This window comes from Oncorhynchus masou, chromosome 33, assembly GCF_036934945.1.
Source record: "Oncorhynchus masou masou isolate Uvic2021 chromosome 33, UVic_Omas_1.1, whole genome shotgun sequence".
Lineage (NCBI taxonomy): Eukaryota > Metazoa > Chordata > Actinopteri > Salmoniformes > Salmonidae > Oncorhynchus > Oncorhynchus masou.
Window position 1 is genome coordinate 28,407,363 of NC_088244.1, and position 18,637 is coordinate 28,425,999.

The 18,637-nt window shown below is 50.2% G+C and overlaps 1 protein-coding gene across 3 annotated transcripts in view; it reads right to left on the minus strand.

Annotated features, from left to right (window-relative positions):
- LOC135528184 (histone deacetylase 7-like) overlaps positions 1 to 15,625 on the minus strand; it is a 77,548-nt gene extending 61,923 nt beyond the window's left edge. For all 3 annotated transcript variants that reach the window (XM_064957085.1, XM_064957086.1, XM_064957084.1), the window contains exon 1: positions 15,248 to 15,625. In XM_064957085.1, the coding sequence (XP_064813157.1) occupies positions 15,248 to 15,266 (19 nt within the window). In that variant the 5' untranslated portion in view covers positions 15,267 to 15,625. The remainder of the gene's footprint in view (positions 1 to 15,247) is intronic.
- Positions 15,626 to 18,637: the final 3,012 nt, after the last annotated feature.

Consider the following 18,637-nt stretch of genomic DNA (forward strand, 5'->3'; position numbering starts at 1 on the left):
ATTGGTTGCAGTCATTAAAACTCATTTTTCAACCACTCCACACATTTCTTGTTAACAAACTATATTTTGGCAAGTCGGTTAGGACATCTACTTTGTGCATGACAAGTAATTTTTCCAACAATTGTTTACAGAGAGATTACACTTATAATTCACTGTATCACAATTCCAGGTGGTCAGATGTTGACTGTGCCTTTAAAAAGCTTGGAAAATGGCTTTAGAAGCTTCTGATAGGCTAATTGACATCATTTGAGTCAATTGGAGGTGTACCTGTGGATGTATTTCAAGGCCTACCTTCAAACTCAGTGCCTCTTTGTTTGACATCATGGGAAAATCAAAAGAAATCAGCCAAGAAAAAAATGGTAGACCTCCACAAGTCTGGTTCATCCTTGATCCTTGGGAGCAATTTCCAAACACCTGAAGGTACCACGTTCACATGTACAAATAATAGTACGCAAGTATAAACAACATGGGACCACACAGCCGTCATACTGCTCAGCAAGGAGACACGTTCTGTCTCCTAGAGATTAACGTACTTTGGTGCAAAAAAGTAAAAATCAATCCCAGAACAACAGCAAAGGACCTTGTGAAGATGCTGGAGGAAACAGGTACAAAGTATCTATATCCACAGTAAAGTGAGTCCTATATCGACATAACCTGAAAGGCCGCTCAGCAAGGAAGAAGCCAATGCTCCAAAACCTCCATAAAAAAGCCAGACTACGGTTTGCAACTGCACATGGGGACAAAGATGGTACTTTTTGGAGAAATGTCCTCTAGTCTGATGAAACAGACCGTTTTGTTACTAAAGCACTTTATACCACCCACCACTGCGACCTGTATGCTCTAGTCGGCTGGCCCTCGCCGCATATTCGTCGCCAGACCCACTGGCTCCAGGTCATCTACAAGTCCATGCTAGGTCAAGCTCCGCCTTATCTCAGTTCACTGGCCACAATGGCAACACCCACCCGTAGCACGCACTCCAGCAGGTGTATCTCACTGATCATCCTTAAAGCCAACACCTCATTTGGCCGCCTTTCCTTCCAGTTCTCTGCTGCCTGTGACTGGAACGAATCGCAAAAATCACTGAAGTTGGAGACTTTTATCTCCATCACAAACTTTAAACATCTGCTATCTGAGCAGCTAACCGATCGCTGCAGCTGTACATAGTCCATCGGTAAATAGCCCACCTACCTACCTCACCCCCATACTGTTTTTATTTATTTACTTTTCTGCTCTTTTGCACACCAGTATCTCTACCTGCACATGACCATCTGATCATTTATCACTCCAGTATTAATCTGCTAAATTGTAATTATTCACTCCTATGGCCTATTTATTGCCTACCTCCTCAAGCCTTTTGCACACAATGTATATACACTCTTTTTTTTCCTACTGTGTTATTGACTTGTTTATTGTTTACTCCATGTGTGACTGTGTTGTTGTCTGTTCACACTGCTTTGCTTTATCTTGGCCAGGTCGCAGTTGTAAATGAGAACTTGTTCTCAACTAGCCTACCTGGTTAAATAAAGGTGGGGGAAAAAATAATAACAATAATAATAATAATACTAATTGAGAGGTATGTAAACTTCTGACCCACTGGGAATGTGATGAAAGAAATAAAAGCTGAAATAAATCACTCTCTCTACTATTATTCTGACATTTCACATTCTTAAAATAAAGTGGTGATCCTAACTGACCTAAAACAGGGAAGGTTTACCAGGATTAAATGTCAGGAAATGTGAAAAACTGAGTTTAAATGTATTTGGCTGAGGTGTATGTAAACTTCCGACTCCCACATGCACAATGGGGCGGCAGGGTAGCCTAGTGGTTAGAGCGTTGGACTAGTAATCGAAAGGTTGCAAGTTCAAATCCCCGAGCTGCCAAGGTACAAATCTGTTGTTCTGCCCCTGAACAGGCAGTTAACCCACTGTTCCTAGGCCGTCATTGAAAATAAGAATTTGTTCTGGTAAAATTAAATATATTACACTGACAAGGACTCTCCACAGCAAGATCCTGGCATGCCTCTTAATTACATTAGAATTGACAGAATTTTTGCAACTTTGCTGTACATTCCAACTCAAGTCAATAAGATACAGATATTATTTTAGGCCTTTCAGGACAAGACCTGGTAAACTTTGCCCAAGATCACAATGTGGTCCAGAGAGAGGGCATCAGACAGACGGGGACAGGGATGGAGGGAGGGAGGGAGGAGGGCATCAGACAGACGGGGACAGGGATGGAGGGAGGGAGGAGGGCATCAGACAGACGGGGACAGGGATGGAGGGAGGGAGGAGGGCATCAGACAGACGGGGACAGGGATGGAGGGAGGGAGGAGGGCATCAGACAGACAGGGATGGAGGGAGGAGGGCATCAGACAGACGGGGACAGGGATGGAGGGAGGGAGGGAGGAGGGCATCAGACAGACAGGGATGGAGGGAGGGAGGAGGGCATCAGACAGACGGGGACAGGGATGGAGGGAGGAGAGCATCAGACAGACGGGGACAGGGATGGAGGAGGGCATCAGACAGATGGGGATGGAGGGAGGGAGGAGGGCATCAGACAGACGCGGACAGGGATGGAGGGAGGGAGGAGGGCATCAGACAGACAGGGACAGGGATGGAGGGAGGAGGGCATAAGACAGACGGGGACAGGGATGGAGGAGGGCATCAGACAGACGGGGACAGGGATGGAGGGAGGGAGGAGGGCATCAGACAGATGGGGACAGGGATGGAGGAGGGCATCAGACAGATGGGGACAGGGATGGAGGAGGGCATCAGACAGACAGGGACAGGGATGGAGGAGGGCATCAGACAGACAGGGACAGGGATGGAGGGAGGAGGGCATAAGACAGACGGGGACAGGGATGGAGGAGGGCATCAGACAGATGGGGACAGGGATGGAGGGAGGAGGGCATCAGACAGACAGGGACAGGGATGGAGGGAGGGAGGAGGGCATCAGACAGACGGGGACAGGGATGGAGGGAGGGAGGAGGGCATCAGACAGACGGGGACAGGGATGGAGGGAGGGAGGAGGGCATCAGACAGACGGGGACAGGGATGGAGGGAGGGAGGAGGGCATCAGACAGACAGGGATGGAGGGAGGAGGGCATCAGACAGACGGGGACAGGGATGGAGGGAGGGAGGAGGGCATCAGACAGACGGGGACAGGGATGGAGGGAGGGAGGAGGGCATCAGACAGACAGGGATGGAGGGAGGAGGGCATCAGACAGACGGGGACAGGGATGGAGGGAGGGAGGGAGGAGGGCATCAGACAGACAGGGATGGAGGGAGGGAGGAGGGCATCAGACAGACGGGGACAGGGATGGAGGGAGGAGAGCATCAGACAGACGGGGACAGGGATGGAGGAGGGCATCAGACAGATGGGGATGGAGGGAGGGAGGAGGGCATCAGACAGACGCGGACAGGGATGGAGGGAGGGAGGAGGGCATCAGACAGACAGGGACAGGGATGGAGGGAGGAGGGCATAAGACAGACGGGGACAGGGATGGAGGAGGGCATCAGACAGACGGGGACAGGGATGGAGGGAGGGAGGAGGGCATCAGACAGATGGGGACAGGGATGGAGGAGGGCATCAGACAGATGGGGACAGGGATGGAGGAGGGCATCAGACAGACAGGGACAGGGATGGAGGAGGGCATCAGACAGACAGGGACAGGGATGGAGGGAGGAGGGCATAAGACAGACGGGGACAGGGATGGAGGAGGGCATCAGACAGATGGGGACAGGGATGGAGGGAGGAGGGCATCAGACAGACAGGGACAGGGATGGAGGGAGGGAGGAGGGCATCAGACAGATGGGGACAGGGATGGAGGAGGGCATCAGACAGACAGGGGCAGGGATGGAGGGAGGAGGGCATAAGACAGACGGGGACAGGGATGGAGGAGGGCATCAGACAGATGGGGACAGGGATGGAGGGAGGAGGGCATCAGACAGACAGGGACAGGGATGGAGGGAGGGAGGGAGGAGGGCATCAGACAGATGGGGACAGGGATGGAGGAGGGCATCAGACAGATGGGGACAGGGATGGAGGAGGGCATCAGACAGATGGGGACAGGGATGGAGGGAGGAGGGCATCAGACAGACAGGGACAGGGATGGAGGGAGGGAGGAGGGCATCAGACAGATGGGGACAGGGATGGAGGAGGGCATCAGACAGATGGGGACAGGGATGGAGGAGGGCATCAGACAGACAGGGACAGGGATGGAGGAGGGCATCAGACAGACAGGGACAGGGATGGAGGGCATAAGACAGACGGGGACAGGGATGGAGGAGGGCATCAGACAGATGGGGACAGGGATGGAGGGAGGAGGGCATCAGACAGACAGGGACAGGGATGGAGGGAGGGAGGAGGGCATCAGACAGATGGGGACAGGGATGGAGGAGGGCATCAGACAGACAAAGGCAAGGATGGAGGGAGGAGGGCATAAGACAGACGGGGACAGGGATGGAGGAGGGCATCAGACAGATGGGGACAGGGATGGAGGGAGGAGGGCATCAGACAGACAGGGACAGGGATGGAGGGAGGGAGGAGGGCATCAGACAGATGGGGACAGGGATGGAGGAGGGCATCAGACAGATGGGGACAGGGATGGAGGAGGGCATCAGACAGACGGGGACAGGGATGGAGGAGGGCATCAGACAGACAGGGACAGGGATGGAGGGAGGAGGGCATCAGACAGATAGGGACAGGGATGGAGGGAGGGAGGAGGGCATCAGACAGACGGGGACAGGGATGGAGGAGGGCATCAGACAGATGGGGACAGGGATGGAGGAGGGCCTAAGACAGATGGGGACAGGGATGGAGGGAGGGAGGGAGGGAGGAGGGCATCAGACAGACGGAGACAGGGATGGAGGGAGGGAGGAGGGCATCAGACAGATGGGGACAGGGATGGAGGGAGGAGGGCATCAGACAGATGGGGACAGGGATGGAGGGAGGAGGGACAGACAGACGGGGACAGGGATGGAGGGAGGGAGGAGGGCATCAGACAGACAGGGACAGGGATGGAGGGAGGAGGGCATCAGACAGACGGGGACAGAGATGGAGGAGGGCATCAGACAGATGGGGACAGGGATGGAGGAGGGCATCAGACAGATGGGGACAGGGATGGAGGAGGGCATCAGACAGATGGGGACAGGGATGGAGGAGGGCATCAGACAGATGGGGACAGGGATGGAGGGAGGAGGGCATCAGACAGACGGGGACAGGGATGGAGGGAGGAGGGCATCAGACAGATGGGGACAGGGATGGAGGGAGGAGGGCATCAGACAGATGGGGATAGGGATGGAGGGAGGGAGGAGGGCATCAGACAGACAGGGATTAGGGGGGGGCATCAGACAGACAGGGACAGGGATGGAGGAGGGCATCAGACAGATGGGGACAGGGATGGAGGAGGGCATCAGACAGACAGACAGGGAGGGAGGAGGGCATCAGACAGATGGGGACAGGGATGGAGGGAGAAGAGCATCAGACAGACAGGGATGGAGGAGGGCATCAGACAGATGGAGACAGGGATGGAGGAGGGCATCAGACAGACAGGGATGTAGGGAGGATGGCATCAGACAGATGGGGACAGGGATGGAGGGAGGAGAGCATCAGACAGATGGGGAAAGGGATGGAGGGGGAGGGAGGGAGGGAGGGAGGGAGGGAGGGAGGGAGGGAGGGAGGGAGGGAGGGAGGGGGAGGGAGGGAGGGAGGGAGGGAGGGAGGGAGGGAGGGAGGGAGGGAGGGAGGGAGGAGGGCATCAGACAGACGGGGATGGAGGGAGGGAGGGAGGAGGGCATCAGACAGATGGGGACAGGGATGGAGGGAGGGATGGAGGGAGGAGGGCATCAGACAGACGGGGATGGAGGGAGGAGGGCATCAGACAGATGGGGACAGGGATGGAGGAGGGCATCAGACAGATGGGGACAGGGATGGAGGGAGGAGGGCATCAGACAGATGGGGACAGGGATGGAGGAGGGCATCAGACAGACGGGGACAGGGATGGAGGGAGGGAGGGAGGAGGGCATCAGACAGATGGGGAGGGAGGGAGGAGGGCATCAGACAGACAGGGACAAAGGATGGAGGGAGGAGGGCATCAGACAGACAGGGACAAAGGATGGAGGGAGGAGGGCATCAGACAGATGGGGACAGTGATGGAGGGAGGGAGGGAGGAGGGCATCAGACAGACGGGGAGGGAGGGAGGAGGGTATCAGACAGACGGGGATGGAGGGAGGAGGGCATCAGACAGATGGGGACAGGGAGGGAGGGAGGGAGGAGGGCATCAGACAGATGGGGACAGGGATGGAGGAGGGCATCAGACAGATGGGGACAGGGATGGAGGAGGGCATCAGACAGACAGGGACAGGGATGGAGGGAGGAGGGCATCAGACAGATAGGGACAGGGATGGAGGGAGGGAGGAGGGCATCAGACAGACGGGGACAGGGATGGAGGAGGGCATCAGACAGATGGGGACAGGGATGGAGGAGGGCATCAGACAGATGGGGACAGGGATGGAGGGAGGGAGGGAGGGAGGAGGGCATCAGACAGACGGAGACAGGGATGGAGGGAGGAGGGCATCAGACAGATGGGGACAGGGATGGAGGGAGGAGGGCATCAGACAGATGGGGACAGGGATGGAGGGAGGAGGGCAACAGACAGACGGGGACAGGGATGGAGGGAGGGAGGAGGGCATCAGACAGACAGGGACAGGGATGGAGGGAGGAGGGCATCAGACAGACGGGGACAGAGATGGAGGAGGGCATCAGACAGATGGGGACAGGGATGGAGGAGGGCATCAGACAGATGGGGACAGGGATGGAGGAGGGCATCAGACAGATGGGGACAGGGATGGAGGAGGGCATCAGACAGATGGGGACAGGGATGTAGGGAGGAGGGCATCAGACAGACGGGGACAAGGATGGAGTGAGGAGGGCATCAGACAGATGGGGATAGGGATGGAGGGAGGGAGGAGGGCATCAGACAGACAGGGACAGGGATGGAGGGAGGAGGGCATCAGACAGATGGGGATAGGGATGGAGGGAGGGAGGAGGGCATCAGACAGACAGGGATGGAGGGAGGAGGGCATCAGACAGACAGGGACAGGGATGGAGGAGGGCATCAGACAGATGGGGACAGGGATGGAGGAGGGCATCAGACAGACAGACAGACAGGGAGGGAGGAGGGCATCAGACAGATGGGGACAGGGATGGAGGAGGGCATCAGACAGACAGGGATGGAGGGAGGATGGCATCAGACAGATGGGGACAGGGAGGGAGGGAGGGAGGAGGGCATCAGGCAGACGGGGATGGAGGGAGGAGGGCATCAGACAGACGGGGACAGGTATGGAGGAGGGCATCAGACAGACGGGGACAGGGATGGAGGGAGGAGGGCATCAGACAGACAGGGACAGGGATGGAGGGAGGAGGGCATCAGACAGATGGGGACAGGGATGGAGGAGGGCATCAGACAGATGGGGATGGAGGGAGGAGGGCATCAGACAGACGGGGACAGGGATGGAGGGAGGGATGGAGGAGGGCATCAGACAGACAGGGACAGGGATGGAGGGAGGAGGGCATCAGACAGATGGGGACAGGGATGGAGGGAGGAGGGCATCAGACAGACATGGACAGGGATGGAGGGAGGGAGGGAGGAGGCCATCAGACAGATGGGGAGGGAGGGAGGAGGGCATCAGACAGATGGGGACAGGGATGGCGGGAGGAGGGCATCAGACAGACAGGGACAGGGATGGAGGGAGGGAGGGAGGAGGGCATCAGACAGACAGGAGGGAGGGAGGAGGGCATCAGACAGAAGGGGATGGAGGGAGGATGGCATCAGACAGATGGGGACAGGTATGGAGGAGGGCATCAGACAGACAGGGATGGAGGGAGGAGGGCATCAGACAGACGGGGACAGGGATGGAGGGAGGGAGGGAGGAGGGCATCAGACAGACAGGGACAAAGGATGGAGGGAGGAGGGCATCAGACAGACAGGGATGGAGGGAGGAGGGCATCAGACAGACAGGGACAGGGATGGAGGGAGGGAGGGAGGAGGGCATCAGACAGACAGGGACAGGGATGGATTGAGGATGGCATCAGACAGACAGGGACAGGGATGGAGGGAGGGAGGGAGGGAGGAGGGCATCAGACAGACAGGGACAGGGATGGAGGGAGGAGGGCATCAGACAGACAGGGACAGGGATGGAGGGAGGAGGGCATCAGACAGACAGGGACAGGGATGGAGGGAGGGAGGGAGGAGGGCATCAGACAGATGGGGACAGGGATGGAGGGAGGAGGGCATCAGTCAGACAGGGACAAGGATGGAGGAGGGCATCAGACAGACAGGGATGGAGGGAGGAGGGCATCAGACAGACGGGGACAGGGATGGAGGGAGGGAGGGAGGAGGGCAACTGTGGTGGTGGGTGTTGAGTGTAAAATATCAGGCAGACAGCCTGCAGCTCACCACATTACATGTACCACCCTGCCGGCCTACTCCATCACCACCCAACAAATTATCAAGATACAATTTCTGAAATATCCACACTAATTCAGCATCTATGTTTTAAGAAATAATACACATGTTGTATTCTTGCTGTATCAAAATATAGAATAAAGCTTTTTACAAATTCAATCTGCGCATTTTAATCCATATTTATAAACCACATATTTGTGTGAAATATGTTTTCCTGCCATGAATCACTTCCATTTTGTGATTAAAGGAGAACCGAAGCGCTAAGTCATTCTGAAGCAGAAAGTTGGTAATAACGAGCGTTTGAATTCAATATAGATATAACTAGATTACAGTTGTTGGACCAGCTGTTGAGAAACTTTCCACTGAATCAAACCTCATGAGGCTGTCTAGATCAAGGCGCGGTTGGGCTTTATGTTAGCTACATGTGTGGACAGTATGCAGTTGTAAAAATACAGTACTGTGCATTTACTTGTGTGTATATAAATGAGATCATTTTAAAATCTGTGGAGACTCATATTTCACCAATTATGAAACACACTATAAAATGGTCCAAGTGACCAGTACCAGCAGTATAGTGAATAAATGTCCTGGCACAGAAACACCAGGCTGTGGGAGAGGGTAACAGTAACATATATGTGAACTGGTAGGCTTATACTTTATTACTGCAGTGTGAGGGAAGAAAGAAGAGAGAGTGAAGGAGGGAGAATGGAGGAGTGAGCAATGTATCTGATGTGAGGATGTCTGGTCGCAGCTTGCCAACAGGGTCCTTCCCTTTAAGAAGCCAAAAGGAATGTGAAAAATGCTGGATAAGGAGGTATGGAAGCAGCAGTCATAGTTATAACACTCACAGTATGGTGAAGAGAGAGAGAGGGGGAGAAAGAGAGAAAGAGAGAAAGAGAGAGAGGGGAGAAAGAGAGAGAGAGAAAGAGAAAGAAAGAGAGAAAGAGAGAGAGAGAGAGAGAGAGAGAGAGAGAGAGAGAAAGAGAGAGAGAAAGAAGAGAAGAGAATAGAAGAGAAGAGAAGAGAAAAAGAGAGAGAAAGAGAGAAAGAGAGAGAGAAAGAGAGAGAGAAGAGAAGAGAGAAAGAGAGAGAGAGAGAAGAGAAGAGCATAGAGAAAGACATGGAGAATGGATTTGAGTACAGGACAGTTTGTTGGAGAGTGAATACTACAACTGGATCAGTGGATGTTTAGATGTTTAATATTGGAGTCGTGTGTGTATTTTTGTGCACACATGCAAGTGTGTGTGTGTGTTTGAAAGAGATTGACAGAAATGGGATAACAGTGTGCAGTGCTGTATATAAGCAAGGAGCAGCAGTGGAGGATGGCGTGGACAGGGTTTACAGTACAGGATCATTTTGGTCATTTAGCAGAGCAATTTTGGTCACTTATTTGGAGCGATTTGGGTTGAGCGCCTTGCTCAAGGGCACACCGGCAGATTCGTCACCCAGTCAGCACAGGGATTCAAACCAACAACATTTACTTGCCCAATGCTCTTAACCACTTGGCTACCTGCGACCCAGCATAATGTCTGTTGGCCCTCGCTAATCAGTCGTACACCCCCTGAACTGCACGTACAGAATCCAATTCACACACAGTCATACTAACAAATACGCACATATACACAGGGACACGCATAGCACATTTTCCATGGGGTTTTTAGTGTCCATTCGTTCACTGACGTGGTGGGTGGTTGTGTGAGCGAGAGTCTGAAACATACAGCTGGCTGTGAAGAGGCCTAACTGGAAAGTGTTGGTTAGATCTCTCTATCCTGTCCATCATCAGTGTGTCTGCTCAGCACACCACCACGTTCAAACAGCCACTTTCCAAAACAAAGGAAAACAGCTCACACTAGGTTCCCTCTAGAACAGTCATCAAGCTCTACTGTGTTCATATATATATTTTTTTAAATGGAGATTGATAATCTATTCAATACAACATTAGGTGGTATGTCTGATGATGATGAGTTTCACATGAGCACATACCTATAATACTATAGGAAAGAACAATGGAATACCTTTTGTTTGCTATTTTTAATATTGATTAATACAGATACCAAATGTGGCAATTTCCAGTCATAGCTCAATGGAAACTAAATCTCCTTCTCAAATGAAACTTGAATCTGATTTCATGCATTTTTTTTGTAGATGGTTCAAGAGAGCCAGACAGCCCAGGGGGAATCCCAGAGGGCGCCTCAATATCGGTGATCAGAATGAGATCTCACATCTCAACTCCCACTATTCTCAATAACAACAAGACAAACGAGGTGGGCGTAGGACATGGAGAGAAGCCCAAAATAGCCTGTCACATTCTGTCTTTCCATCTCTATGTTACGCACACACTTGTATCAGTTACTCATCTGCCTATCTGCTTCTTGAATGTGAGAAATTCTATCTATCTAGATTTATATCAAAATGTTACACAAGTACTAAGTTAAGGCCTGGGCACATCATTATTACAGAAACCACTGTAGTTTTTTAATGATCTTGTCAATGATTTAGACACTAAAATGAAATGTGATGCTTTGTTTGTGGAACTGTCAAAATCTTTTTGATGCTGCTGATCATGCTATTTAATTGAATACGTTTTCCTTGATCGGCCTGAGCTCGGACGCCTGTTCATGGCTTCATGATTATCTTAGTGACAGAACTCAGGCCTTCATGATTGATGGGGTTAAGTCTGAATGTCTTGAAGTACATAAAGGTGTACCACAGGGGTTGATTTGGAGACCTCTTCTCTTCACTACTCATATAAACCCCATTGGTCAATCCTAATTGTTGTTTTTTTACTTTGTCTATATACAGATGATACTATTATGTATGCTATTGCCCTGACTGTTGATCTGGATGTGTCAAAACCAGTCAGATTATATAGCTATTTTAGAATCCCTTCCTGATTTAAACAATGACATGTTGTTTTCAAACTCTCATAAGTATGTTTCAGATGAACTACATGTTCACTGATTAGGTGGTTCTCCAATTGAACGTGTTCCTGCACATTAATGCTTCGGCAATTGGATTGACAAGGATTTGATTTTTAAACAACATATAGAGGAGCTGGTTAAGAAGCTAAGACTTAAAGTTGTCTTTTTCTACAGAAACAGATTGTACCTTTCTCTAAGCAGTAGGATGCAGATTTGGATGCCATCTACCATAGTGCCCTTCATTTTGTTACAGGTGATAGTTTTGATACTAATCATTGCATCCTGTATCAAAAGGCTGGCTGGACTTTGCTAAAGACCCGTAGATCTCTACATTACTCCCTTTGTGTTTACTAGGCCCTACTTCATAATTTCTGTCTTTCCTAACTTTGCTGTTGAAGTATAGACACCAGGGTTGTGTAACCAGTTCACAGGATTGGATAACTCGAGGTTCCTTGAGTCTCCACCGAGCTAGGTAGATCTGCTTTTAGTTTTAATGCACCGTATTCCTGGAACAAAATTCTAAATACATTTCATCTTGATGTTCTGGTTTCGTTTGGGCAATTTAGAGTATTGTTTGGGGACTCATTTGTGGAGGAATGAGACTGCTTTTCTGGGTGATTTGTGATGCTTCCCATGACTGTGTTGTTGTATTCTAATGTGTATATGTTTGAGTATAATGTATAGATTTATGTTGAATATACAGCGCACATTTGTAAAAGAAACCTAGGTCTCCATATGTTTTCCCTGTTAAAATAAAGGTTAAATAAAACACTTTCTGATTGTGACAATCAACATTGTTTAAATCATTTTATGACATGTTATCAGGCCTGAAGTTTGTAAGCAAAGCGGCAGCATCTGTAGTTACATTGTATCACCAGAGGAGGGCGGTCAGTAAGGTAGTAAACCACCCTGCTTCCTCTGCATCTCTCCTCTGAACAGTTGGTGGCAACGTGATTGGGGAGGACGTGCTCGTGGTAACGGCTGGAGCAGAATGGTATCATTTATATCAAACACATGGTATCCATAACTCCGCATTCTATTCGCTCCTTTTCAGCCATTATTATGAGCCGTCCCCCCGTCAGCAGCCACCACTGCCTCTAACTCCGCCTCGTTCATCTCAACCCTGGTCTCTTAGCCACTTCATCTGGAGCACCTCTTCACTTAAATACTTCATCTGGACTCAACAGGGGTAAGAACATCTCTGGAATACCAAACACAGCAAACAATGTCTAGGCTATGATTTCCATATTGATTCAATAGGCACATTCAGGCCTACCGTTGTCTATTGTCCAACAGTAGATACACCAAACAAGTTTGCCATAGATACACAACCCTTGGAGGGCAACATGTGGAAGATTCGTTGCTCCATTTATTTTGAGATGTGAGTGAAATGTTACACCAGACCAGTACCCACCCTGCCCCCACCTTCACTGTGGGCTCCGGCTCCACTAGCCCTCCATGCCTGGGAATACAGGGGAGAGAAAACCATGGCTCTTCCTGACAGGATATCCTGCCCTGAAGTCCTGCTCCTAGGCTCCATGTGACCTCTTAACCCTTCCTGACCTCCAGCCACAGCCACAGCCACAGCATAACAGCCACTGAGCACCCTCTAACACCTCCCACCCCACCGCCCCGGGCCACTCACAGTAAATGGAAGCCATTAGGTGATGAATGAGTGTCGTTGGTGTTGATTTAAGCTCAACGGCGCCCCTGGTGTCCCATATGGACGGTGTGGGTATACCACAACACTGGAGGTAATTAGCCAATCATCCCGTGGTCTCTCCCACACCCAAGGTCAGTAACTGAGTCCTTTCTCACCCATCTGTTCAGTCAGGCTCAATGGGCTAGGAAAGATATTGCTCTGCCTCCAGTCTGAATGTGGTGATACTCAGTGAGGCTTCAAATCACACAGCCACTCTGATCAAAATGATTTTGTGTGTATGTAGTGCTGTTTGTGTGTGCGCGTGTGGCTGTATGCGTGTGGCTGTGTGCGTGCGTGTGTGTGTGTGCGTGCGTGCGTGGGTGCGTGCGTGCGTGGGTGCGTGCGTGTGTGTGTGTGTGTGCGTGCGTGTGTGTGTGTGTGTGTGCGTGTGTGTGTGTGTGTGTAGAGAGAGCTGTTCACACACTGAGAGTGGAAGGAGGTTCCCAGTGGACACAGGACAGGGGCAGGGTTGTCCAGAGACTGGAGTGGAAATCAACACAGTCAGGACAGGAAGGGCTACTGCCCCTTATCACTGACCACACAGGCTGGAAGGAAGAGGGCTGGGGAGAGAGAACTGGATGGAGTAACAGAAAGTGACAGTCAGATAGAAAAAGAAGGAGGGATACATTGACAGAAAGTGAGAGGGTCTTTGATAAAGAGGCCAATGAAAGAGTGGAATGTAAAGGGTGTAGAGAGATACAAGATAGGCTACTGTAGATGAGGAGTGAGGCAAGTGGAATGCATTATAGTATCTGCTATCTGTCTGTGACGAGCACAGCGAAGATTAGATTGAGAGCATCCTTGTAGTTGTAAGTTTGTCCTGTAAGGTGGACATATTTGAAGTCTATAAAAGTGAAGAAAGTATCAGTATGTTGTTATAACAGGCTAAGTGATTGATGGAGGCTTCATGCATTACAATCACATGGTGGTTAAGTATGGCTTCCCAATTCTGATCTTTTTTTCACTAATTGGTATTTTGACCGAAAAGATCTGATGATATTGGTCAAACTATCAATTATTGAAAAAAATGATCAGAATTGGGCTGCCTGTGTAAACACAGCTGATGCATCACCAAAATCTCTGGTGACCAAGCTACAATGATAACATGCACAACACTGTCAGAGACTATGCACAGACTCCCCCAGCCCACACTCAGAGTCAAGTTAACTACAACCCTACCAGTTTTGTATGCAGAGGGAAACAGGATTTGGGAGCAGGGTGGGGAAGCTTTCAGCACTCAGCACTAGGGATTGTCCCAGATGGACACAAGCCGCTCCCTCCCTTTCAAACCAGCCCATGACAGAGGCCAGTCCTCTCCTCTCCTGTCCTCTCCTCTCCGGTTCCTATGCACATGTAAACTATGGGGATTTAGTGACAACAACAGAATAAGCCAAACATATTCCCTCTGCCTTTAGCAAAGTCCTCTCTGACAATTTGTCTGTCCTCTGAAAGTCAACACATCACAAATGCGGGCTAACTCACTTCCAGTGTGGGTGGGTCTGTTTCCAATTCTCACCCCTCCGCCCAAAAAATAAAACTTTGGTCCAAAAACAACAAAACAAGCAAGAAAAAAAGCCACACTTAAATGTTCCACACTATTAAAGACACAGGGCAAACTAAAGCAGCTCCATCTTGCTGCTCCGCAAATGGTTATCACTGTTTTCCTTCCTTTCTCTGAGAGAGCGTGGGAGCACGCTCAGAGAGGAGGAGAAAACCTGTGCAGAAAACAACAGGAGGAAGCTGGAAACATGAGCCGGGGGCTGCAGAATGAGCCGGGGGCTGCAGAATGAGCCGGGGGCTGCAGAATGAGCCGGGGGCTGCAGAATGAGCCGGGGGAGAAGAGAAAAGAGGGAGAGGAACCGGGGAAAGGGCGAGAGAAAAGAGAGAGAGAGAGAGAGAGAGAGAGAGAGAGAGAGAGAGCACTTTGACTGGGTACGATGTTAATCTCTGAAGCGCTGACTTTGAAACAAAATTGACATTGAACATAAACTTAATCCACCAGTGATTTTTAAACCAGCTCACACACAAAAGAGGACTAAGACATGGTTGCATTTCCACATAGACACATTCTCCTTCCATACTATAACAGACATAAAAACAGACTTAATGAAAGCGTAACTTCTGTAAAGTTAGAGTAGGGCTGAAGCAGGGTCTCACCAGCTCGTAAGGTGAACATCCAGTCAGGGTAGCGTCAGGGTGTCTCTACGCCATATCCAGTCCAGAGCAGGCAGGCACAGTGTCAGCTCCCGCTATCCAGGCTAGCAGGGGGAAAGTGAGGGGCCGCAACAAAAGGCATAGAGGGAGGGAGAAACAGATGAACCACTCTGAGCTGACTGGTGGACTCCCCCTCTCTCTCTAACACACACAGTCACATGTACGCATAACCTGTTCACAGTTGGTCCCCCCTATCACTGACTTTTGGGTAACTTATGTCCGAGTTGCCTCAGAAGCTGAAGCGGCGAGTGGAGGAAAAGAAGGAGGATGAGAATGTGTGCAGTGGTGTGTGTGTGTGTGTGTGTGTGTGTGTGTGTGTGTGTGTGTGTGTGTGTGTGTGTGTGTGTGTGTGTGTGTGTGTGTGTGTGAGAGAGAGAGAGAGAGAGTGAGAGTGTGTGAGAGAGAGGAGCTGGGGAGAGGGGGGTTAAGGTAGGAGGGACAGGCACAGCTTGGAGGCTGGAGGCAGAGTACTAAAGACAATGGCAGGAAACACTATCAGGAGGGAAAAAAACATTGCAAAAATAATTTTAAAGCGCAAAAACAATGACATCCACATGGAAAACAAATGATGCGCTGTGCCTCGACTGCAAACAATGATATACAAAACAACAATGATAAAGATAAGAGATGTTTAGCCCTGCTGTTTGAGACCATATCAAAGTCCTAGTTTCACTGCAAGCTTTCCTCAGGGTCCTTGCTGTTCTGTCGCCATAGACGAGACCAAAAACTGCCCCCAGCAAAAACTAGAATAGTCCCAGTAAGTAAAATGACATTGAAAATATATGTAAAATACATATTTTTCAGACATTACATTTAGGTTCTGAAAAGAGGTGAAAAGGTATTTTCCGTATGTTTAAAATACATCTTTTTTTCAGGATGTTGAAAAGCATATTTTACAGACATTGCATGTATTTTTGGATGTTGAGATCAGGCTCATTTTTGGTTCTGAATGAAAGTTGAAAATAAGGCATTTATAGACGTCGATGTTTGTGCCATATCAAGGCTGGTCCAGACCGAACAAAATCTGAACCAAACATAGATGTCTATTATCGGTTCATATTTGGTCCGGACCAAAAACCAATGTCCGTGGATGTGGAAATCAAGGTCTGTCCGGAACTGCATCAAAAAAAGATGTCCAAAATGCATCGGTGTTGGTCCGTGCTTACTGAGGTGTAGCCTACAGTGTTTCCTGAAGTATCGTTTTATGAATGCCCATCTATGTGGTAAGCCTACCATCTGTAAACACCAAAAAACAAAGTCCGGACAGGGCCAAAAAAAGATGTCCAAAAGACGGTCTTGTGCTTACTGGGGTGTAGCCTACCATGTCTGCAATGGAATCTTATGAATGCCCATCCATGTGGTAGGCCCATCCATGTGGTAGGCCAATCCATGTGGTAGGCCCATCCATGTGGTAGGCCCATCCATGTGGTAGGCCCATCCATGTGGTAGGCCCATTCATGTGGTAGGCCCATTCATGTGGTGGGCCCATCCATGTGGTGGGCCCATCCATGTGGTGGGCCCATCCATGTGGTGGGCCCATCCATGTGGTGGGCCTATCCATGTGGTGGGCCCATTCATGTGGTAGGCCCATCCATGTGGTAGGCCCATCCATGTGGTGGGCCCATCCATGTGGTGGGCCCATCCATGTGGTGGGCCCATTCATGTGGTAGGCCCATCCATGTGGTAGGCCCATCCATGTGGTAGGCCCATCCATGTGGTAGGCCCATCCATGTGGTAGGCCCATCCATGTGGTAGGCCCACCGTTTGTAAAGCAGGCCGTTGCATTGTCTTTATTAGTCCTAACTCCTGTGACTCATCAATTTGGCTATTTAAGCTCTGAATATCAGCTACCCAACTTTATCAGGAGTTCAGCCTGTTTGTGAGTTCAGCCTGTTCGTGAGCCTATTTGCAATTTGTTTACACAGCGGGAAATGTAGAAGTATTTTATTTTTTGCTATGATCAGCTTGTCAAAATCGATGGATACAAACTTGAAACCACTGATAATGACAATGGAGTGAAACTCCTGGACAACAGTTGGAATTGTCCATTCCATTGTCCAACAACATCTCTCCAACAGCATCCTGAAGAGGCAAAGTGGTCACGGCTTATCACATGGCGGCATCAACACTTACCTAAAAAGCCCATATGCCACTGGTTGAGAGAAAATGTCATTGTTTTTGGGCAGAATCAAGTGAAGTTTTATGTGTTGTTGTTGGAGGTTCTTGGACAGTTTCTCAGAAAATGCTGCACTTGTCAATCTGCCGCCATAGGTGGCTGCCTGGTCCTGCCTAATGAGCGGGCAGGCCGTGACTTTCTTACACACACACACACACACACACACACACACACACACACACACACACACACACACACACACACACACACACACACACACACACACACACACACACACACACACACACACACACACACACACACACACACACACACACACACACACACACACACACACACACACACACACACACACACACACACACACACCCTGTAATCATACCTTGTGATAAGAAAAGCGTCCCCAGTACTCTCTGTTTAGCCTCAGCTGCTTGGCCACAACAGCCAGTATTCTGTCCCCAGTCTGATTGCACACACAAGGGGATGGATTTCAACATGCTAATTCAATTTCCTCTCTAGGGGAAAAGGTGAACCAGGAGGACATGGATGAACCGGCCCCTTGTGGAGCTGCCTGCCTCACACTGTGGAGAGCAGATAGTAGATGGATGATTGGCTAATTGTTGGTAAACTGATGACTTGGTCAGATTGACTAATTTGCCTGCGGTCTTGTGGGTCAAACTAGAGAGTAGTTACATCAATAACAATAGTCCGAGCCCTTCATATTCATAACTGTAATATGAGTTGAGAAATTGGCTGCAGGTTCATTCTGAAGGCTTTTCATTATGTATGAATCAATAATAAAACAAGGCTGTGTGTCACGGTCGGCAGAGCAGCGTGGCATGAATACACAGTGAATGTTTCTGTAAATGACGAAACACATGGGCGAGGTCCCACCAGAAGGGTGAGTATGTAAGACGCACACACACACACACACACACACACACACACACACACACACACACACACACACACACACACACACACACACACACACACACACACACACACACACACACATACACACACACACATACACACACACACATACACACACACACACACACACACCTCCAGATGTGGGTGTGTGATGTATGCAGTGATTGTTCTGTGTCCTCTCCCCTCCTCTGTTTTGGTTACCAACCCCTCTGCTAAGCCTAAAATCCAACGCTGCTCTCCAACTGTCAGGAGAGGAGGCG